The sequence below is a fragment of the Hermetia illucens genome, chromosome 7 (genome assembly GCF_905115235.1).
Source record: "Hermetia illucens chromosome 7, iHerIll2.2.curated.20191125, whole genome shotgun sequence".
Classification (NCBI taxonomy): domain Eukaryota; kingdom Metazoa; phylum Arthropoda; class Insecta; order Diptera; family Stratiomyidae; genus Hermetia; species Hermetia illucens.
Window position 1 is genome coordinate 14,436,856 of NC_051855.1, and position 24,168 is coordinate 14,461,023.

Consider the following 24,168-nt stretch of genomic DNA (forward strand, 5'->3'; position numbering starts at 1 on the left):
GGTGAATGGAATGGAGAGTCTTACCTCCTCGTCCGCTTTTAATTATACACTTTAAATAATTTTCTCTTTCCTTTTGTGTATTGAATGAGTTTTTATTATATTAATATATAATAATAAGTACTTATTAAATATATATGTATATATTTATATATACCTTTTATTTATATACTCTATTTAATTTTTTGCTTTCCATTTTTACGGTTTTGTCTTTATTTTCCTCTACACAATTCTTCATCTTCATGCAATTGTATCTGATTGCATACTTTTTTTTATGATATATGTGGAAATGAACATAACAGGACAATTACATGTAATGTATTTGCTTTGCAAATTTTCTCATTTTGGGTTTGTGTTTATGTTTCTGTTTTCCTGGCAATTATTATTTTTTTTTTTGTTTTTCAATTTTAATTTTTATGAATTTTTTAATGATTTCTTCCTAAACAATTTTTTAAACCAGTTACTTTTGTGTTTTTTTTCCTCATTCATTCAGAAATTCATACTTTTATTGGGTTTTGTGTGTAATGTTGTTAGGTTTTTATATCAAACTCATTTGATTGTTGTTTGTATTCATTTTCACTTCGAAATTTTTTGCTAAGATAATACTTTTAAAGGGTTTTGTTTGTTTGTTTTTTTTTAATACGAAATCACGTTCACTTTATAGTGTTTAGCTTTCGTTTTGGGTTTTTTTTCATTCCAATACTTTGAAGATCGGCACAGATGTATCCAAAATTCTGGATTTTCGAATTTTTCTTTTAATAGAATCTCGGAGATGGTCTTTTGAAAAAAAGAGGCCTTTTTGTGTACTTTTCTATTTTGTTTGCCAGTCATACTTACGAAAAAATTGGCCTTTTCACTCTAGCAAATGAAAAACAATGCAACAATTGTCTTTTACGCTTATCAACTTCGTTCAAGATTTCATTTTTACACACGATCTATATCAGTTTTAGCATTCATTCATGATCTACCCACGCACACATATGCTCTCAAACACACATACATTCTGACACAGTTCAACCGAACTCTTTTGTTTATGAATTTTTCCTAGTTTTGTTTTGTCTGCCACTTTTGTTTGGCTCAACATAATTTCATAACTATGCAACAAGCTCCCTGCCCTTATCTTATTAAATGAGAGATTAATGTCGACATTATAATTCATACTTTGGTTCTTATTCATGCGAAATGTCTACTTCAAATTGATATTTTCCCTAAATTTTCGGATAAAATAGAAAACGTATTTAAAACGGAAAAAGATCCAAATAGAGGAATTAAGGGGGTCGATTTGCGGAAAGTCAAGATTATAATCTTTTTCTTAGAAATATTTCGGGGAAAGATCGAAGTTTATTCAAATTAAAATTGTGCTTATTTCACAACTTCGATGTTCTTCGATGTATCCTTCGTATAACAATAAAACTCAGTCACACAAATAAAAAAAAATGTATCACTATTTGTTCGTCTGGTAACTTTTCGGGGTTTAAAATAATAATAAGAATTTTCTACACTTGCATCTTTACAACTTTAGCGAATGCGTACTAAATCGCAACCTAGGGAAAGAGAAGTTCAATAAATTATATAATGTTTTGTGGTTGGATGTCCTTTCTCTAATTTCTAATATAATTTCTGTTTCTAAAAGGATATAATGCCCATTAAACAACCACAAACAATACATAGTGGCGTACAAAAAGAACACCAAAAAGGGGGGAGATATACAATATCCAATAACTTTGCTAATAACAGTTAGATTTTCGTCAAACTTTCCAAAATTATGTTATTGCTTACAACCATACCAAATTTTGTACTTCTAGCATGAACTTAGGGGGGGGGGGGGGGATAAATTTTTAAAATACGACAACTCAACTTTATTTAAGCAGATACAGATGAACAAAAAATGTACACCCCCTTTCCCATGAATGGAGAGTTCGCCTCAAACTCAACGGTTAATAACACCGCTTATTATATGTCACCCTCCGACGAGCGAATGGGGACCTCTTTGATTTTTGGCGGATAATGAGCCAGTCAAGGAATTATAAGGAGCTACCCATGCACCTATATATAAGGCTGCTATGTCACTGAACCGGTTTTTGTCTATGAAGAAATGTATCTGCTTTGACAACGCATAGACCACACCTTCTCATCACTTCCTGTGATAACTGGTTTAGCCGTTTCCGAGTAAATCGGGTATGGCAGACAGGCAGACATCCAATCAATTCTATGAAGGTTTTGTTTTACACAAAACCTTAAAAACCATTAAAGCTACGGGACGTTGAAGGTAACGTAAATCTGGTGAGCAGAGGAACCCCGGGGTATTGACTGCAAGCGAAAATCATAAGGTACGCATGGTCTTTGTTAAATGTGTTGATCTGTTGGTTTTCAACGCGTCCCAACATAGGAATGACCTCAAAATTGTCCAAATCTTTTAACCCATGATTAGTGGGATTCGTACTTTTAAATTGTCGGCATAATTGCTTGGCTTTAATTCAATCGAGCATCTGCAGCAGGAGGTGGAAAAGAGGACATGAGATAAAAATGACAAAAATCCTATTTTTGATCAACATTTTAGGTATTTTTGAAAAGTATATAAAAAATTTTTTAAACTAGCTTAATTATTGGTGCATATTCTCCATTGAATACACTTTCGTATTCGCCAGGAATTGGTATTCATTATCTCATTTTTGGTGAATTTTTTGGTACGCTACTTGAGGTTAAGGGCGTGACTTGCCTTTCAATTATTTTATACCAAACAGAAGCGAACAATTATAAATATAAGTTAGGGTATAATTTAACTAAAAATCAATAAAAAACCGATTGACACATTTTCAATCGTTGATTGTAATATTTGAATATCTATCACTAAACAAATAACAGAACAAATCTTCATATAAATGATGAAGGGAGATTGCACAAAGTGTATATTTCATATCATTTTATTATCAAACGATGGGTTAGAGGTAGAGAGCTTAATCAAGATTAGATTGTAATTAAATTTTCCCTTTTCGTAATCATGAAATAATTGTGGAGTTCTCCTAATTTTTAGCTTTCATCAAGCAAACCAAAGTGGAAATTATATAAATCAAAATTTTAACTCCAATTGGAGCTGATAAAAACAAAAACTTACTTAAATTTTCGGTCTCATTCACACAACCTATTTTGTATTTATATTTTTATTTTATATAATATGAATCATTCGAATCTTTCACACTCTCACCTTTAAATTACACATCCATTTATTGTATTGTTTTTAATATTATGTTTGTGTTTATTGTGTAAGTGTAATTTGTATCTTTTTTTTCTGTAAACGTATTTTTTAGTAAAAAAAATCACGGTAGAAGGGGAAATGATTTGGAGGAGATAAAGGGGCTGATAATTGTTCAAAAGTACTACTCTGCACCATCAGAAAGAAATGAAATAGTTTCAGCATTGTTCATAATTAGTAACTTCGGCATCTTTTAAAACAAAATAAACTAATTCGTTCATTTGGTTTCATTGATATGTTATATTATATGTTGATTGCATCCCAGCAAAGACATTAAAAAGTTAAGCATATATTGTTGAACTTTTATTGAAATCCATGGCTGAATTTGGCTTAAAATTATAGTTTTTGAATTGGATAGACATTTTTAGATAAATGTTTTTAAAGTCATGCCTTACGACTGAAATGATAAACTTTAATCTGACTGAAATGATAAACTTTAATCTTTTTAGAATCAATTGAATTAAATAATTAAATTAATTGTAATTGACAATTGTTACCTCGCTCGATGAGACTTTATCCCACCTTTATGGCGTTGTAACTTATTTAATTAAAATGTTAAAAAAAAAATCTAAGTAACTTCCTTTATACCAAAAAGGTTCTCCCATGAACCTTAGCAGGCCCTAGAATCATGTTTTTTTCTGGGCAGAGTAGATTATTTTTTTCAATTTTTAATTTCCCTTCGATGATAAAATCTCAAATTTCCCATGAGTGATTGGGAGATAATCAAAAGAGGGGGTATTGGCTTTAGGGAATCGGTATTGTTATAATGAAGGAGTTGAAAGGATAAGATATAGTTTTTGTTTGATAATTCGAATTTTGTGCTTTTTTATTCCCGTATTATGTTTTTATCTGTTTTTCCATTTCAGTGTGTTCAGAATAAAATGTTATTATGAATAACAGGAATTGATTAAAACTAAAAGTCGGTGAAAGTAATATCGAAAGATACATTTTTCAATGCTTCCGTTATCAGTATCAATAAAAAAAAAATATTACATTGTAAAACTTTCATTTTGGAAAGTATAATCTGTATTTTTTTAGTTTCATTGATATTTTGACTTCTTATTCGTTTTTTTCTGTAGCACGTGGAATGTATTTATTATATATAGATTCATTTATTTATAATCATTAAAAGAAATTTGAGTAAATCTAAAAAATTGAAGTTTTTCTAATTTTTTCTTCATAGAACAAATCGACAAATTTCTCAACTTATACAGTTGCTTGATTTCAAATGTGTTGTCATTGATATTCTACAAACAGCATTTCTTAAATAGTTTGCTGTATTAATTTTTGTGTCATTTTTTTGTTGCGAATGTTGTCGTTTTCTGCTATTTATTGATTTTGTTTTCGTTTCGCATTTGCTTGATATATTCATTGGTTTATTCATTAATCCGTCCGGTTTGGTTTTGTTTTCGTTTTACGTTTCACTGACTTCTTGTCACTTTATTTTGAATTAGCTTTTTTTATCGTTGACGTGTATTTGATATAATTAAACATGATATTTATAGTTGTAGTAATGGTTATTTAGTATTAGTCTCTATTTGTTTAATTATAAACCAAAGGAAGAAAAAACTGAAAATCACTTCGTTCATTCTGAAAATCTTTCACTTTATAGTGTTTTATATTCGATTCAAAGAATTCTATATCCATATTTAGTATTTTACTGCACATTAATCTATTGTTCCTTTCTAAAATGGAATGAGAATATGCTGACTACTTTACTTATATTTGTCTGGTTATCTGATTATTATCTAGTGATTATACATTCTCATAGCTACGCACACGTTAAAGAAATATGCCTATTAAAGCATAATAGGAAAAGTAGTCAGAAAACTGATCGAAAGAAACTATTTCCTTCAAGTTAGAGACAGGACCTGAAAGTCCAATTGTTTTCAGGTTTAGGTATAGTTTTATTAGTGCAGATTTTACTAACTCTTCCTTTCTGAGAAGAAACCATTCTTATTTATCATACCTACAAGAACACGACGCTTCTTCTATCATTTTGTCTCTAATTTTAGGAAAAGATAATTTTCCATGGTTGAATGGTGTTTTTATTGTCTCATTGACTAAAGAAACAGTGCTTTAAGAAGAATTATTTGAATATCATCAAGACGACAATAATGTCATTCATAAATGTGTATTCTGCCAAAAGAAAAACGAGTTCAAAGTGATAATTGTTCAGATTAATCGAAAGCGTCTCTGAAAATAAAGCATTAAACAGACATAAAAAGATTAAATAAAATTATTGCACTGGAAGAAGGGGGATTACAAAAGAAGGGAACGATCGTAGCGAAGGAACCAATATCAATTTATTTCATATTATTGTTTGGATATTTCATTTTCTTCAAACAGGACATAGTATTTGTTTTATATTAAATTGTGTATTTTATTTTCTTTTATTCGTATAAGTAATTAGTAATTACTATTATTAGTTGACTGGAACACTATACTATTGTTTAATTATCCATTTTCTTATTCACTTTTCTTTGTATTATGTTTCGTATTTTGATTTTTTTTGAATTTTTTGAATTATTATTATTTCACTGGTTTTCATATAGATCGACTTCCGTTGATTTGATCAGTAAAATAAGTGTTAATTCAATCATTCAGTTAGTTTAGCACTATTACACAATCTATTGAGTTAACTTTTTTATAAGATTGTTGCATAAGTGATTTAATTTGGTTGCAGAAATAATATAAGGTATTTTTTTCATTATTTTATTAATTATTTTTTTAAGAATTAATTAAATAATTGTCTGTTTTTCGCTGTCCACTCATTTACTACAAATATATACGATATGTATACGCCCTCATTAGGAATATACAAGCATATATTTGTGTAAATATTCCTTTCATGTTTGATGCAAGAATGTAAACCATTGGTCTCCCTGTTACTTCTTGAGTTAAATAAATCCTTTTTTTAATTTATTGTTGATAAGTACAACGAAAAAAATGCATAATCTTAATACTGCGGAAATAAAGGATATGTATTATGTTCATGTAGTCTAGTTGCGTATGACTATAGGTTTGGGCTATTGAATTGCATAATAAGTTCACTGTATGTAATTATTATTGGTTGCATCTACGAAACTGAAAATTATATATATATATATATGTATTTACAGCAGGTTTTGCTGCAAACCCAGCAATGTTGCCATGTTTTGGCTTTCACCCTGTAAAAGTGAAATATACAAAGCTTTCTATGGTTTTTGTTTTCTTTTCTCAGTGGTTCAATGTAGATGTAGATGTTTGTAATTGTGTGGTTGTTTTTGGTTTTACTGTTGTTTTTCTTTCTCTTGTTTTTGTTATTATTTTCTGATGCATCCTTTTTACGGTGATACAAGATTTTTGGGCTATTGCGAATATTTCGGTTGGATTTATTTTCATTTTATTTTTATATTTATATATGTAGGTGTATGTGTGATTGTGTGTGGTTTCAATGTTTATATAAATAAAAGTCATTTGAATATTTTTAAACCATTTGATTTAAAAATATTCAGAAGTTAAGTGTATTTATCGTAGTTTAATTCGGGCTTTTGCTACTATAATTTTTCCTTTATTCTGAAGTTCTCTTGCTTCCTCCGGTATTAAAGGTTCAATAAAATAAAAAAAATATAAACTTAAAGAGTTTTTACTTCTGCGGTGATCTCTCCCTATCCTTTGTTGACTGTGAAGTACTTGTTGCTTATATCACACACTAATCAATATTGCTTTTTTCACTATTTATCGTTTTTCCTTTTTCATCTACTTTTTTCTTTATTATTTGTTTACGAAGTTATACTATGGTTGGTTGGTCTTTCTTCAAATTAGGCCAGTATTGGCCTCAATTATTATACGAATCCAATTCTGTTGTGTAATAATATGAGTTTGTCTTCATTATTCGGGCTATTGTAACTAAACACATTTTTTTTTTGAGTTAAATAACAAATTACCACTGTGATATTATCCTTCTGTAATGTTAATCGATCGGTCATTGCAGGTTAGATCTGGCTGATTCTCCATCTGATTTTATTGATTGATCAACATCAATAAATACGGTGTGGCGAATTGAGAGTTTATCATCATTTTCAATATATCATGTATTTTATTTATCTTAATTGAAATTCTATTGGGACTATTTCATTATCGTTAAGTTTTTCAGATATTTTTCATTTGGTTATTTACAAGTTATATTTAAGCTAGAAATCTATTTATACTGACATACTACTGTACAAAGATGTTGATTAAATTGATAAAACACACGTCAATGTTTTATATATGGAAAATAATCGAATCATAGCTATTTTATTCGCTGCGTATGTGACAATCTTACAATGCTTTTTTATAAGCTCTTCCATTTGAGATTTTATAAGAAATACTCAAGATGTTATATGAAATGGTTTCGCTATATTTTTTTCATGATAAGATATATGTATGCATAGTTTCGGACTTCAGCGGCTGATTACTATGTTATAGGACCAGTTTTCATTCAAGGAATTTCTATTTCCTATTAATCAACGCCGCTTAAATTCTCAGTTCAAATACATATATCCATATGGACAGTTGAATTTCTTAATGTGCAATGCAAATTTGTCAAAAATACACAGCACGAATTGTTGCAGCAAAGGGCACCATGAGATGGTTTTATAATACATTAGAGTATTATTTAAACCTTTTATTTTCATATGCGGCTCAAACTATGCAATCTGTTTTAGAGTTAAGTATTCAGTATTACTTCTGGTTTATTTGCAAATGGTTAGAGCGGATTTTATTAGTAATAATAGCCATATTTTATCATGTTATCCTTATTGTTACTTATTACCTGTCTTATTTTATTTTCTATTTATTTTTTTTTAATGATTTTTGTATATAATATGTGATGGGGAGCCAATCTGTTCAGCGATCGCAAGGGCATTGTTTTCATGAGCTCATAATTTCTAATGTTGAAATTATGCATTTTGAAAATTTCCGGGCGACAACTTCACAAATTGGTTTGGCGTTTTAGGGAGTTTCAAGGGTACTATTGAAAATTAGATTGAACTGTTTTACCTAAATTCTTTCTTACATTGTTGTGGCTTCCTTTCACTGTAATTTTGAGCCAACGTTTATTTCCAAGTAAACTTCCAAGTGGCTTGTAGTTGCCAGTCAGAAATCATCATTTTTAACAAAATTCATTCAACATAAATTCAATTTCAAGTTTAAATTCAACTGAGGATGTTAAATTGCGAAATTTTGTTGCAAGTCCTGGTTTTTTTCTGGAATCTCTTGTCGTGTTTATGCCGCTGACATAGGTATCGTGAGAGTTAAGGCAAATGTCAAGATTTGGAAAATATAATCATATTCAATGTTGCCTGAATATGTACGTGGTTGCGTAGAGTGCTAATTTTTTTAACACTTTACAAGGGCCAGGGTATCTACCGAATTAGATTGAATTTATTTAGTTTTGTTATGTGATCAAATTATTAGGCTGATCGTATATGCATAGTGGATCCGCTTCGAATGAAATGAGCAGCGTCACTGTTACTGATAATAAATGTCATGAAAAGTTTGATTTTTCCGAATTTATAAGTTTCCAAAACTGTAGATTGCTTTTTATGTATATTTTCAAGAAAATCAGGAATCCTTCCTCAACGTTGGTATCTTTGTCAAACTTCCCAGAAAAAAAGTTGACCTTAATGAGGTTATGTGTAGCCTAATTGAAAATCCGAAGGCTTCCTTCGTTTCTTACTAAATTTTGCGGAGGTATTAGGGATCAGAAGAAATACAACTGATAATTATTGTCCTGGTTACACTGAGTTAATGCTCTCAGAGCAATCTGACTAAAACAAATTTAATTTGCCAGAAATTGTCACTTACCTACCGTCTCGGCTTGAACTGAATCTTTCTGAATATCAGGAACATCGTATAATTTTTTTTATCTTTTTCGGCCGAAATGCGCGTTTGTGTGATTACCGATGTATCTCAACAGCAATAGTTGTTAGAAATTCCGAAGTTTTCTTTGAAAAAATTCTGAAAACTCTTAGCTTCGGTGTTTTTGGTGTTAGTTCCTTGTCATATGAGCCAAAAAATTATCTCTCATTGAACCGATTGCTTATGGATTTTTGAAAAATTCCGAGCCAATTACTTTTCCGTAATATTTAGAAGAGATTTAAGTTGTTTTTCGATATTGCATTATTCACGTTTTCTGATTTTTTCACGTATTTTTTTTTTAATTAGTGAATTTTCTTTCCTCATACATATGTCAGTTGTTTAAAAATTTGTTTCGATTTGTTTTTTTCAAGTTTTCACAACATATTTTCTTTTCAAATTAAAGTAAAAAATTGAAGGAGATGTCGTGTGTTATTAAAACAAAAACGTTGAAATTAGAAAAAAATATCTACGATTATAAATCAAAAAGTAATGATAATATATTTGCTTTTATATTTATTTAAATAGTATTACACGAATCTGTTCAAGTTCTTCTTTGTGAATTGCATTAAAAAAAATATTTCTTGCTTGTAAGGATATTTGAATGTTATTTTTGATAATTTTATTATTTTAGGATCAGGGGATAAGTAAATGGAAAATAATAATTTTTTTTTTACTGTGTATGTGTAGTAATCGTTGGGGTGTGGGGAGGTCGTTCATTTGAAGGAATAATTTAATGCGTCGAATGTTGGGGGTGGGATATTGTTTTATTTGGGAATATTTCTTCCCAAACTATTTTTTTATTTTCAATGATGATCTTTTTCTTTTTTGTTGGTTTGATTGTTTTGACTAAAAACTCACAAGCACACAAGCCATTCATAGTTCTTTCGCACTTACATACTATGACAACATATCCACACACATTCAGAAACTGGTTCTAATCCGGTTAAGTTTAATAAATACAAATGTATCTTTTTTTCTGTTTTTGTATTATATGAAATGGAGAGGAAGATTCAAAGCATTCACATTTCTTTCCAATTCACACATACGCGGATAGTTCCAATTTAATGAATATATCTCAAATAACTAAGATTAGGTTCTCTCACAGGCACAACACGAAAAAAAAAAATAATCAGACTCTTTCTTTCTGTTACCTTAAAGTTTGCTTTTTTTTATACATCGCTATAATTTGATCGCTACTTGTCGACTTTATACAGTTTTGCTGTTGGTTTTTACTCCGTTTTTTAAAATAATTTCTATTAATTTTTGTCGAAATTCAAATAGTACTTTTTTTGCTCCGTTTGTTGTTAATAGTAGTAATAGTTTTTTTGTTATTGTTTTTATCACATTCCCATACATATATATTTTACTCAAATCTTGATATTTTCGAAATCAAGAAATAAATGGCTTCATTGAAGGGAAAGTAACTTCATTGAAGAGAAAATAACTAATAAATATAACGTGTTAACGAAAATTATCAAACTTCTATGCGAATATTACGTGCGTACAAATGGATCTGAATTCCAATTATGTCAACATCTATCAATGATGATATTGGGTTTTGGTTATAAAAGACGGACAACAAAGAACTTATTTGTATTTGGTATTTTCAAACTCCATTCATTTGGACAGAAACAAACTCAAAAAGTTCTGCTTCCATTTTAAACCCTTTTCGTCAGAGTCAATTTGGAGTTAGGTAATGTTCTTTTAATTGAATTCTTAAGGAGTTTTAAGGAGATTGCTCTTCCTTAAGACTGCTCTTTGTAATAACAGCAGAATGTTACCATAAATCGCCTTTCAAATAGAAGTTAGCGTTTATCAGTCGGCAATCGGTGATAGTTCGACTTTGACAGATCTCGATCAGCTAATTCAGAAGAAATAAATCTCTGTATGACGGTGTTAATCTATTTTTTATACCATCATCATAGCTTGAGAAGACACAAAGGTGTAAACGCCGAAGCCACTAAATAACAAAAAGCTTCTAATCCTCCGGCTTCCGTTGATCTTCGGCTTTTACTCGATTTGAATTTCGGACAAAAATGATTAACACCTAAAATTTCATGTTGACTGGAAGCATTTTCGCAGTTTTGAATAACAGTCCGCGTAGAATTAGCAACATATAGTATATATTTTCATCGATCCTAGAAAGAAAATGAACAAAGTCCAAAGGATAAAAAAATCATATGACTAGATTTTTTTTTTATTAATTTTTCTCCAATTTCATTTAATTCACCATCCATTTATCAGTTGATTCTTATATTCTTCCATGTAGTTTGTAATTAATGTACGCACATATTAGTGTTTGACGATCTCTTCGCATGGTTTAAAATGGAACAATTGCTTGAAAAATTCAACAAAATGGAAACTATTACAACTAAATGTATAAATATATGCATATCTATGCACATATATATATATACTTCATATGATTCACAAATCATTGCCACTATGAATGCTTTTCATTTATTATTAAAATTAATTGCTATTTAAAATATAAATAGAAATAATTAAAATTCATATATTTTGTTTTTATTTAATTAACCTTTTTTCTTCTCATTTTGTATTGATTATTTTTTTCCATGTTCATAATTTTCGCATAAACATGTAAGAATGGTTTTTGTTTTTTTTTTGTTTTTTATTTTTTGTGTGTGACACTCTCTTAACGACAGTATCAAAGAGGAGAATTTTTCGTTTTCATATAATTTTAAATTTGCTTATGGTTTTTATTCGCTTCAGGCTTTTTTTATTATATTATATACATTAATTGTTAAATATCATCAATAATCCTCCTATCATGGCTCATATTTCTGTTTTATTTACAAAATATCAATATCGTTATTCAATTCACAATTTTTTTATTACTCATTAGATAGGAAATTGTACATATTCTTTTCTATATATACTGTTTAGTTTATATTGTATTTTAGCGAAATGATCTAGTTCTTACAAGCTATAGTATATATATATATATATCTATTTATATATATGTTTATAACAAAACAAGATCTAGACACATTTTTTCTTACAAATTGATTCTGTTAAAATTATTTATATATTTTCTTTTAGTTTTTATTTTTTTTTGCTTTTCATTTGTGTTCATTAAGGTTAGTTGGCGTCATTTTATGTGTTGACTGGGTTTCGATTTTTTTTTATTCTATTGTTGAAATGACTATCGATTTATACGACGGTGTTTGTGTTGGAATTTTTTTTTGATTGGCTTCTATAGTTCGCACTTAGTTTGGACGTCGGCAGATTACATTCATTATTTTATTTTGTTATTCTATTTTTAACGATCTTATCCGAAATAGCTCTCGTACTACTAAAGTACTTGTATAGTAGGTTTTGTATTCTAATTCTTCCTCATAGTAATTGCACCTAGTCGATATATTGACTCAATAAATTCTATGTAGCTGCTTTAGACAGTTTCATATTGATGAACTCCTTTTGGTTTTCATTAACTCTCTTGTTTCTTTTTTTTTCTTTATTACAAAAAAGGTCCAGTTTCTTATTTAATAATAAAACCTATACAAGCTTCCACTTGCAATATCTAGAAAGTATGTTTTTAAATGCACCGAATTCCGTCCCGTAGGATGATTGCACCGTTGCTGTTTTTCTGAATGTCTGTAAGATCCGAGAGATCCATTTTGGCATTCAGAAAAAATTGAACTCTCAAGGATTATGCGTGCCATGATGTTGGGATGGAGTTGATGTTTGACTAGTACCACTGGCGCCTCCATTGTTTGACGACGTTAGGAAGTTAAGAGCACCTCGTGCATCATTGTGTAATCGCAAAGCTTGACCAAGTCGATGCTCTTGGAGGCGGATAGCCTCTGAAAGGTCGGGGTTAACTTGTTGTTGCGACTGAATTTGTTGAGTACTTTGTGACTGTGGGGAATGAATTTGTTGCTGTGAACTACTTTCACCAGATGAACCAGTACCTCCTGGTCCTGTACCACTCGCGCTTCCTCCTCCTTGGTTTGTTCCGTTACTTGATGGCATGCTCTGATTCGCTCCAAACGCCCCATTATGCAAGTGATGCCGAAGTGGGTTGTTTGTAAGGTGAGAGTCGTTATTACCATTATTTGCTCCGTTACTGGATGCAGCAACTGAAACTGCTAAGCGCAGTGCCACCTCAGCTTGGGACCGCAGGATTGCCTCTGCCTGCTGGTGCATTCGTAAAGCAGTTTCCGGTGAATTTTGCTGGTGGTGGTGATGATGCGACTGATGGTGTGTCATGGGGTCAACGACCATCGAGGAGCGCATCATTGAGTCTGCCATTGAAACTCGCATTGCATTCATGGCTGCTTGAGCGGCGACGGCTGAAGCAGAGTCATTACTAAGCGGCGATGGAGCATTGGGGCCAGCAGTGGCACTTGGTCCATTATTAACCATATTTTGTTGGCCCATTCTCATTGCCGCCGCAAGGTTTACCACAGCTGCTTGTACCGCGTCTGCCCTGCTGGAATCGACACCCGGTGATCCTAAATTATTTGGAACATTAGGCCCTGTTTGTCCGACTATTCCGGCTGCTGCCGCTGCCATCAGAGACATTCGATTTGCCTGGAGATCATCGACACCATATTGCGACGGATGTAATGGTCCACTATTGTTTCCTCCCCGCAAAATTTCATTCAATTTACTATTGCAATTATTGTTATTATTGTTGATCATATTTCCACCGGGATCCGAGCCCGTTGAGGATAGGCGTCCATTACCCGAAGAACTTTCCGAATGCGCTGAAGGTGATGCACACATTGAATTAGTGCCACCCTCGCCGCCACCACTACCCATTGAAAGAAGACCTGAACTGGATGCAGAAGCGGCAACAGCTGCAGCTAGGAGGGTATCGCGCTCACGTCTTTCCGCCGCAGCTCGTGATAACACATATTGCGCTGCAAACTGATGTTTAGGATCCATACGCATATGTTCCATATGACTCAAAAGTCCTTTTTGTAAAAACATAGGAAGAAAATAGAAAAGAATATGAATTCATCAGTGCTAATTCCATAGAAGCAAAGTAAAAATAAACAAAGGGATTTTCCATTTGTGTCTTTAGTGATATAAGGGATATGAAAAGGATAATTAAATTCTTTCAAAAATAAAATTTAATCGCAAATTCCATCAATGGTTAATACAAATATGATTTAACTACTATAAATTAAAGCCGAAAATGAAAAAGAAAAAAAAACCGAAATTCATCTCAAAGAATTAAAAAAAAAATAGGAACTAGTCGGTTGGGCAAGGTGGATAGAGATATGAAGAACTCACCAGCTTCATGAGTAAAAACAGCCTGACATACAGAACAAGGCCACATTCTCAAGCTAGTTGCCAGTTGTGATGTTTCCGGATGGCACGCCAAATGTTTACGTAAGGATCCCTCGTTCACGTAATGTTTCCCGCATACCGGGCACGGATGATTTGCTGTACGACGCTTCGCTAAGTAGGGGTCAGTTGTTTTTAAGCAAACGCAAATAACACGTTTTCGAAAAAAATGGGGTTTTTGTTTTGTTTTGGAGATGATGATAGTAATTGTGGTGTGATTATTTTTGTCGCAAAATTGTACGATGAAAATTGGTGAATGGTGATTTTGTTTAAGTTTAACAGAAGAGTAAGGGTGATTGATAGTGTTTGGTGGCGAGTTTGATGGTAGTTAGGGTAGAGCGAGTTTGAGAGAGAGAGAGAGAGAGAGAAAAGAGAAAGAAAATTTCATATGGTCAATGCATAAGCCATTTATAATATAATATTTACAAATATAGTAAAAGCGGAAAGTATTTTTCGTCTATAGTACGTGCATTGAATTTAAAAAAAAAAAGGATCAAAAGCAATGTAAAGTTTAACATGTCGGGAAACCGCGAACTGGAGGTTTGCAAGTCTAATTCAGAATTCTCCAAATCGAATTAAAATTTCAAAATATTCCTTCCTATATTTACTTCCTACACAAAAGTGCGCTCACACATATACACCTCTGATTGAATTGAATATCCACTTGTACTAAGAACCGAAATAACCGAAAAAAGCTAAAAAAATAAAAATAAGATGTTCCCACGGGGCTCTTTATGTATGGATTCTTAATATCCCACTGTTTACTCTTTTATGATACCGGCATATATCGGCGTGTATATTAAATATATTCTACACATGGTGTCTCAGGGTGTAGTTAATTTGACCTTCTATAACTTTGCTAATAAAATAACGTCAGAATTCCGCCAAACTTTCTAGTATTATATGTTACATTTGCACCAACGAGGATTTCAAATCCCCATCCAGCGTATAAAGCCACCGTCATTTCGGCCTGGCTTTTGGTCGCTTCCTATCCACTTCGATGTTCAGACCAATCTTGGCTAGTGAATTAGCGCAAATTACGTGGCGATATCATCGAAGACGCTTCTGTCGCAATTTTTCCACAATCGGTGCAACTCTATATCGATCGCGGATAACTTCATTTCGGATGTGTTCAAAATTCGAAAACGATGCATCTCCAGTTCTTCTTGGTTAAAAACCGCTTTAAATGAGGGATGGAGTTCTATATCCTCAGAAAAGACTCGTATCCCTGCATACTCGACTACACGCCGTCTGCAGGCCGTAATTACTGCCGAAAGGCATGCATACTAAGTGTTACCCCTCGTTGTTATACTACCTGCAGATGTAGTAATTTGTATTTGTGATTACCATTTCTGTGTTTGCAGACTCTTTTGACACTTTTAGCGTTAAGAAAAAAAATGTTATGCTTAATTTCAATAATAATCGTTGGCGCAAGAATGCAGTTGAATCTGGACCTTGAAGCAGCCCTCATTTAGGACCGTAAGAGTACACTACAGGACCAGGATACACTGTAGGAGGCAAGGTGGTCAGCATTGCGTTCGTCCGTTATTATTACCTTGATTTAACTGAGGCACTCCTTCACGGGTGAGTCGAATGGTATCTAGATGTCCAGTAGCGATACAAAACCTTCTGACACCACCAGTGAGATGAACCACAACTCTCTGCTGAAACAGCTTAGGGGTCTAACTACTAAGTTATCCACTCTAACTCGAAATTTCATTAGTTAGGGGAAAATAGTAACTGAATCTCAGCCACCCCTTTCTGCACAGCCTAGCGCACATATCATCCCTTCACATGTGATTTGACACTGAATTTCGACAAGAAATTTTTTCAATATCGTGATTACCAATTATCGGGAGTGCAAATAAAGATTAACTTTCGGGACCGAAAAATTTGTACGAATTAGCCGGAAATGTGAATAATCGATGTACGAATTATTGGGATTCCACTGTATGCATTTTATGTTAATAATCTCAAATTCTAGCAACATTTCATCGAAGACTTTCAATGGCTCAGTTCACAAATGAATTTAAGAATAGTTGGGAACATTTTTTCCTCCAAATCAAAATCATTAGGAAACTACAATCTTATGTGTATGGTCTTATATGTATGGTCTAGGTTGAATAATTAGTGACCAGTTTTGTAACTCATAAGGAACATTCGTTGATTAATGAAAGCATTTTCCCCTTTTTCTTAGACAAATGATAATGAAAAGGAAACAACAAATTATGAAAATATAGAACCGAATACCCGACTAGAAAAACATAATCGAAATTTAGGGAAAAAAAGTGAAAAAAGGAATGGAATATTTTCTATTTAAAACAAAAAAAAGAAAAGTATCTGCATTTTGAAAATTCTACTTTTCATCTATGAAAGTAAATAGAGCATAAATTTAATACTTACTGGCAACACCTGATGCATTTGGATCCTTATGCGTATGCTTCATATGTTCCATGAGCGCTTCACCGCCCAAAAATAGTTTATGGCAAATTGGACAAGTTGATGCATTTGGGCCACCGATTAAGGCCGCATGTTGTTGTAGTACACCTAGATGCAGTTGCAGCTCCTGTTGTTATATTTTTGATGATTTAGTTTTTTTTTTCAATTTAAATGTTAATTAATTCGTCCCAAGTTGCGTGTGAGAGGAGAAAGGAAGATAAAAAAATTAGATATAAAAATGTTTATAATTATAATCGATTATTTATATTATAATTTATATTTATATTTTGTACATGCAATTTTTAGGCGGTATTTGAAATGAGTAAAAATTAAAAACAATGAAAGATGGAATCTTTTCTAATTAGATCTTTATTTGAAAGCCACACTTAATTTGCATCTGTTCTAAAAAAAATACCTCAAACTGTTAAGACAACTCTAATGATTTGCAGATATCACAATTGAAAATGACAATTTTCATAAATATAGGCTTCGACCTAAATAGATAAAAGAAGGAAAAATCTTTTATTTCTCCAACGTTTCGCTGAGTTGCTGCCACCTCATCAGAGATAAGCAAATCGGTAAACCATTGGAAAAATAAATATTTTCTCCAACAGATATTTGCTTTTATCTATTTTGTTGTAAGTTTACATTTGTGATAATTGCGGGTTGCGAGTGATTAATTTTTAACCAAAACAACTGACTACTTAATTATAATTATTTTTCACTATTTGTTACATAAATTAGTATTTTTCGTTGAATTAGAGAATAATTAAGCTGATATCTCTGCTTGGGAATTTTGTTTCTTCACTTTTTTTGGCTTAAAATACCCTAAAAAAATCCATAAATTCATAATCAATAGTGACTAGTTCCTCCAGCGTAATTCCTAAGAAGAAAGCCGCTTTTAAGCCTCAAAACTTTCACTTTTCAATAACGCAAAGATACTAGGCGTAAGATTGAAACAACCAGAAAAGAGTATTGCAAAGATACGCTGCGCAACATTACAAAAACCAACCTCCCGTACTCCCCACCTTTCCAATAAATGTCATAACTTAGACCGGCTTCTGAAAGCACTTACCCAGACCTTTCATTTGATAGCCTACACGACTCTATTGAGTGAAAAATTGGGGAATCCCCGTAAATTCAACGTAGAATGATGTGAATCTTCGACTACTTACTTAACGGAGTTGGCGCCCAACGTGGGACCATATTTGTTATGAATGTAGTAGAATTGGCACCCAACGCGAGTTCCGGTAGCATTCCCGCTATCTTTCGGGGTTTACACCCTCCGGGCTTGTTAGTATTAGCATCAGAGCTTCCTTCGCTTGCGAATACTACCTGAATGAACTTAGGAGGATTTTGTTCACCAGGTGAACATCCTCTTGATGCTCAAAACAGGGCTCTTTAGCAGATTCCTCTCTGTACAATGGTTCTGGTTTACGCCTTAGGTTTGATGGAACATCTGGGTTGAATCCGTACACGCACTTCATTGGAGTCAGTTTAGTACTGCCATGTGTACTGCACCTCGCAAATACTGACTCCATTTTTTCGGGTTTTCATCTACTATGCTACGCAAGTATTCCACCAACTCCGTTTGATTGTGGATGATATGTACAAGTTTGCATGTTTGTAATTTTTCGTAGGCTACGGACTCCTTTAAACAGATCATTCAGGAAATTTGTTGCCTGATCTGTTACTAGCTGCTTTGGTATTCCATATCAAGATAGTATCTGATCAAAAACTCCTAGTAGCCGTAGTTTCTAGTGGACCCACTATGTCTATATATACTTTATCAAATGTCTCTCTGCGATGTTCGTTATTACCATCGGCATCTTGATGGGTAAGGATGCCTTCATTACCTGACCTGAATGTACTTCCTTATATAGCATATTTCTCCACCAGTACTTTTTCGACAGTCTCTTGTATGTTTTCATGATCCCCTGGTGTCCTTCCATGGATAGATCATGGTAATTCCCTAAGATGGGTCCGATTTACTTATGGTCGGTCAACACTTCTATTTGATGTCCCCTTTGGTCTCTTGTGGCTTGTCTGAGTGACCTTTACTTCGTCATCTATACAATTTTCGTCTTCCTCGACCAGCTCGTCATTATGCAATGTCCGAGCCTTTTCACTATTTCTACCTCGTGGGGTTTTGTTGGAACCTCTTGATCTATAGCCTCTACCCTTGCCAGGTTTGTATTATATCTGGTAGTCGATAAGAAAAAATTAGCTGACTACTACAGCTATCTATGCATGAATAGCTATGGTCATCTATATATGGAGGGCAGTTACATATTTATAGACCTGGTATGCAATCGATTGGATGTAAAATAAAATTCTCTAAAAGATGTTTAGTAGCGCGCTGAGAAAATGAAACCAAATACCCATTGCCATCTATCTTTCTCAGTGAAAAGGCAATGGTCATTTTTACATGGCATAAGAGAAGTGCACCAATTTAAGTTCCATTTACTTTTGCATGAAAAATTAAATTACAAATTCATTTCTCGTTTATGATAAAATATATTTTCTTCTTTCTACATCTTCAACTCTCTGTTGTCTTTGCTCGGGATGCTGTTCGTAAAGTTGCACTCGATGACTGTTTCTCTATCCCTAGATGTTTATCTCATCAGCGCTTTCCCTTGGCATAGATATTCTAAGGAATCAGAAATGTCCGTTTACACTTTTCTTTTGCTCAGACTTAACTCAAACCGTTTGCAAGTCGAGAAAGGACTCGTAGGTGAGGTGCAGGGTGGTAGGGAATGTTGCATAAAAATATCACTTTTTTCAACAGGACATCGACAGTGGGAATGGCTGAGAGAAAAATGAATACAGGACATAAAGCAAATCAGATACTGAAGCCGCTCGTTTCTTCGAAGCTAGTATAACATTGTATATAAAAGATAGTAAATGGTATATAGATTATACATGCATAAATCTGTCGGAGCAGTCCCGGAAAAATTTCCATTTCATTCGCTAATCAAATTTTCACTTCTTCCGCATTTTCACTTCCTTCATTTTCAAGTGAAAAATACAAGTATGTATATGTATGGATACACAATCTTTCTTTCAATTGCGCTTTCCTTCTTTTTTTAATCCTATTTAGCTAGGGCTCTATTTCTTTACATCTTACAAAAAAAAAACAGGTTAATCCTCAAATTAGTTTTTCATTTCCAAAATTGAACATTTAATTTTTCCGTAATATTTTATAGCTTTATCATGTATACTGTAGTTCCTTGACACTGTTCCTTTCTCGTTCAAAGGGGAGACGTTCTGCCGATTTCATTTTAAATTTAATTCCAAATAAAGATAATATTTGTATTTCTGAAGAAGAGATGAAATTTCGCACAAATTAGATGAAATATAATGAGGACTTTATTCGGGAAAAGGATTTTTTCCAATTGCAAGCTGTCCAAATACATGTATTATAAGGACGGCAGGTGATGTCGTTAGAGGTGGAGCAGTCCTTCAGACCCGAGGAAAGTTTAAACAAGTCAAAATACCGGGAGCTGGACGCTTCGGGTGTAAAGGTTTTTTGTTCCTCTTGTGTGAGAAGTATTCCTTGATATACATTTGTGTTTCCAAAACTCTAACCCTGCCGTTCGTATGAGTATTTTGTGGCCTAGATTCCGTATGGATACACCATTGCGATTTGTTTTAAGATTTTCGGTTCAGTTTTACACTTTTTTGGGACACATATTTCGAGGCCTCACTCCCCTATGTTTCACTCAGTATCAATAATATTATTAGTTTCATTCAGTACTAACTGAGGCCTTTCATTTGATACCGACCATATTCTGTGAAAAAAAAAATTACACCGCCCCTTTTTATATGGATGGGAAGCCCCCGTCATAACCAGAGAGAGGTAAGGAGGGGAATGGTAGACGATGGGGAACAGGGGAGAGAGAGGAGAGAAGGAGTCATCCATTAGCAATAATTGGCCCCTTCGCCACGAGAAGCAAAAGGACCCCATTATACACCATGTTCCACAGGACCTAACTTTGAACCCTGTGACATTCCTGCTGTACCTGGCCTAAGCATTCCTTCACCCGTATCATAGCAAAGCGTCTTTTCCGAGGGGGTAACTTTCGTAGACCTCAGTCGAATAACAAGGGGCCCCTGCTTTAGTCAATGAGCTTTTTATCCATTCCCAGCTATGGAGATAAGAAAGCGATGGATTTTATCCGAGACAGTCCGTGATCCATTAAGCTGGCTTGTTCACGTGACTGCCATAGCCAAGATTATTATCAAGGACTTGTGGCTGGACAACCTGGAGTGAGACTTCGTTTTACCGCAACCTTTTCAAGATCGTTGGACGCAATTTCAAGGCGATCTCGCGAAGATCTCTACCATTCGCATCCCCAGATCGCAGCTCCATGGATTCACAGCCGCATTGCAACGAGCTTATGCTGCCGCTATCTACGATATCGTTCCTGGGCATGCATCTTGGCTGTTAACAGCAGAAACGAAGGTTGCTCCAACAAAAGTTCAATCCTCACCTCGATTAGTTTCGCATATTCTCGATGCAACGCAGAGACCACCGAAGGCGACTCACGTGTGGTCAGAGTTCCGAGTCGTGCTGGAATGGCTCAAAGGCCATCCGTCATGGTAAATCTTTATTGCCAATCGCATAAGCGAAATCATCGTCCGGCTTTCTACGGCTACTTGGAGGCATTTCATTGCGAATAAAAAAATCGTCACTCAAATCCTTTTGTTCACTATTCCCTAAATTTAAAGTGTTTTCCACTTGAATGGAAGTCAAACCGATTTCAACGATAATTGGTTATGTTTTTGCAACTGTCCAACTTTACAGAGAGAAAAAAAAAATAATGTGTATGGAGACAGAATCAATCTTTATTTGCCAGAGAATAAGGGGATCAAATTTAGCTTGTGCTCTACAATTTACCAAAGAGGAAAGGCGTTCTAATTTTCATAAGATCTCCCCATGCATAAGCCATAAATTTGACCGGTTGTTATAAGGAAATAGCCTCAAAATTGTTTAATACTCAATTCCGTGCGTAAAAAAAAATCTGAAGATTTATCGAAATCAAACAATCTATTATTTCAATTTCGCAAGATTCCTTTGATACATTGGCCATAAATAAATTTATGAGAGAGAAGTAAAATTGAATTTGGACGTGATGTTCTGGAAATACAACAATTAGTCACATTCAGGTGTCCGAATATAAATAGAACTTAATGGGGAAATTGAATTTCTGGATAATGGAGAATAAATCGGATATCGGAAGTTTGGCCCTTCAGATCGACAAGGTTTTGCGGTTTTTGTTTTCTGGAAGAAACTTCGAAGACGTGGGTTTTCTATTCGCGCGTAGCTAGAATCTGAAATGTGTGCTGTTGTGTCCTATATCGTTGAAAAAAAAATGTATATTCCCTTTTCGCATGTAGGGGAAGCCGGCCTGGTCGTTTTGGAGGACTTCAATCTTTTTATTCTACACAAAACCCTGAAAAATGCATTTAATTATTTCGGGATTGAGATATTATCGAGCTAGATAAATGTTGAAGGGGAGCAATGCTCGAAGAAAGCTTCCAAGAGATAGGCAAATAATTACGACACCGTTTTAAGTGTCTCTCAGACGACGAAAAAACCACTCAAAGAAAAATTGGAAAAAGGACGAAATTGCAATACTGTGACTTATAGTGGTATATTTTCGTACCAATGATCATTTGTCATTAATGATAATAATTTAAAGAGCAAATTCTTTTTCGTTCCAAGATTAAGGAGTGAAATTTTACTGTATGACTTCTTACACGTATCTTGCTGTCCCCTGAAGTGGTTTTCGGCATACAATTTGATAAGCTTCTATGATGAAGTGATTAAAGTCTTCCCTCTGAACGTGGACAAATCTTAAAGTTTTTTTTTGCAATAGAACATCTAAAATATGAGCCACACAAGAAGATATCAATATACGAGTATATATCGAAATTCTTCCCGAGAAATCGAAAAAATCGTCCTAGCAAACTTTTTATCCAAGGTCCGGAAAAAGATTTAGCATTGCTGCATCTTCCCGAGCGACTACTTCTTTCATAAGGAAAAACGACAAAAATATCAACCAGTTCGGTCATAACTTCAACGACCTTCATCCCTTCAAGCAACATTTTGCTATTTTCTCAAACATATCTCTCAGAAAGCAAAAGGAACAAACAAACAAAAAAAAAAAATCAAAACCGTGCGATTAAAAGTAATCGACCTTAGGGCTGTCTGATTGAGGGAAAGCACAAAAAAAGGGAACAACAAACATCCAGCACTTGTGAATCCTTCTTCAATTTCTACGAGAAAGTTTGAGTGCTGGTGGGATGCGAGGATGAAATTCAGGCTCCACGATGGGAGCATTAGACATTTAAAAAAAAAGCTAGTAGCTAGGTGAATTCGGAAAAATTTCATAATTAAACGGTTTTTTTTTTTCATGGTGGCATATAATTTTTTTCGGGGATTTTATTCATATTTATTTTGGGCTCTCTATAAGCGGTTGACTAAGGATGAGTTGACATGCTGTCTGTACCCATTAACTTTAAGGCTTCGGGGATAATATAGAGTAGTTTAAGTTCATAGAGAGGAAGGCAATTCTGTTGGAAAATGGGAACTAGATGGATTTTGAAAGCCTAGAATAGGTTATCAATAATCAAAAGAGGGACGACGACGGCTACGGTTTCGTACCAGGGCAGAGGCAACTCATCAGACGCTGCCTCACCTCTGCCCCGGAATAAAAATTGCCTTGCCCCGGCCAAGCTTCGGTCCGAACTTGGATATAATTTGCACCTTTGTTGTGCGAGAGGTGAGGCAGCATCTGATGAGTTGCCTCTATGCTGATATGAACCGTAGCCGTCTTTGTCCCTCTTTCGATTTTTGAGCTCTGGGTGTTCAGCTGAAAAAGAGGAGTCCGTGATTATAAAGAGTGGGAGTAAGTTGCTCTATTTGGCCCGGTCCGACATTAAGTGGATGCGAACTTAGGACTCCTCAGTCCCTAACCAAAAAAAAAAAGGTTATCAATAGTTTCTTGATTACCGGATGATTCACAATAAAATCGACTGAAAAGGGCACGTATCAAAACTATCTCGACATACCCTATCCCCTTTAGATTTATTTAACAATTTTGATATAATAATCAAATTAAAATTCCTTAGTCCATTACACGCTCATTGTACTTTGAAACTCGTTTCTTGCACTTAAGGTGAAAAACGTTCAGCTCATTATGTCCCATTTGTGTTCCTCTTTTGGTTAAATTTTTTGTCGGTTGTCTTTATTTTCTTTGGTTGGTTTA

At 33.7% G+C, this 24,168-nt stretch overlaps 1 protein-coding gene across 8 annotated transcripts in view; it reads right to left on the reverse strand.

Annotated features, from left to right (window-relative positions):
- Positions 1–462: 462 nt before the first annotated feature.
- The window catches only part of LOC119660968 (putative uncharacterized protein DDB_G0286901), an 87,303-nt gene continuing 63,597 nt past the window's right edge, over positions 463–24,168 (reverse strand). For 7 of the 8 annotated variants that reach the window (XM_038070033.1, XM_038070025.1, XM_038070027.1 and 4 more), the window contains 3 exons: positions 16,859–17,021; positions 14,402–14,581; positions 463–14,079 (listed from right to left, as the gene is read on the reverse strand). In XM_038070033.1, coding sequence (XP_037925961.1) covers positions 12,803–14,079; positions 14,402–14,581; positions 16,859–17,021 — 1,620 coding nt within the window. In that variant the 3' untranslated portion in view covers positions 463–12,802. The remainder of the gene's footprint in view (positions 14,080–14,401; positions 14,582–16,858; positions 17,022–24,168) is intronic. The other variant, XM_038070032.1, reaches the window with a different exon arrangement.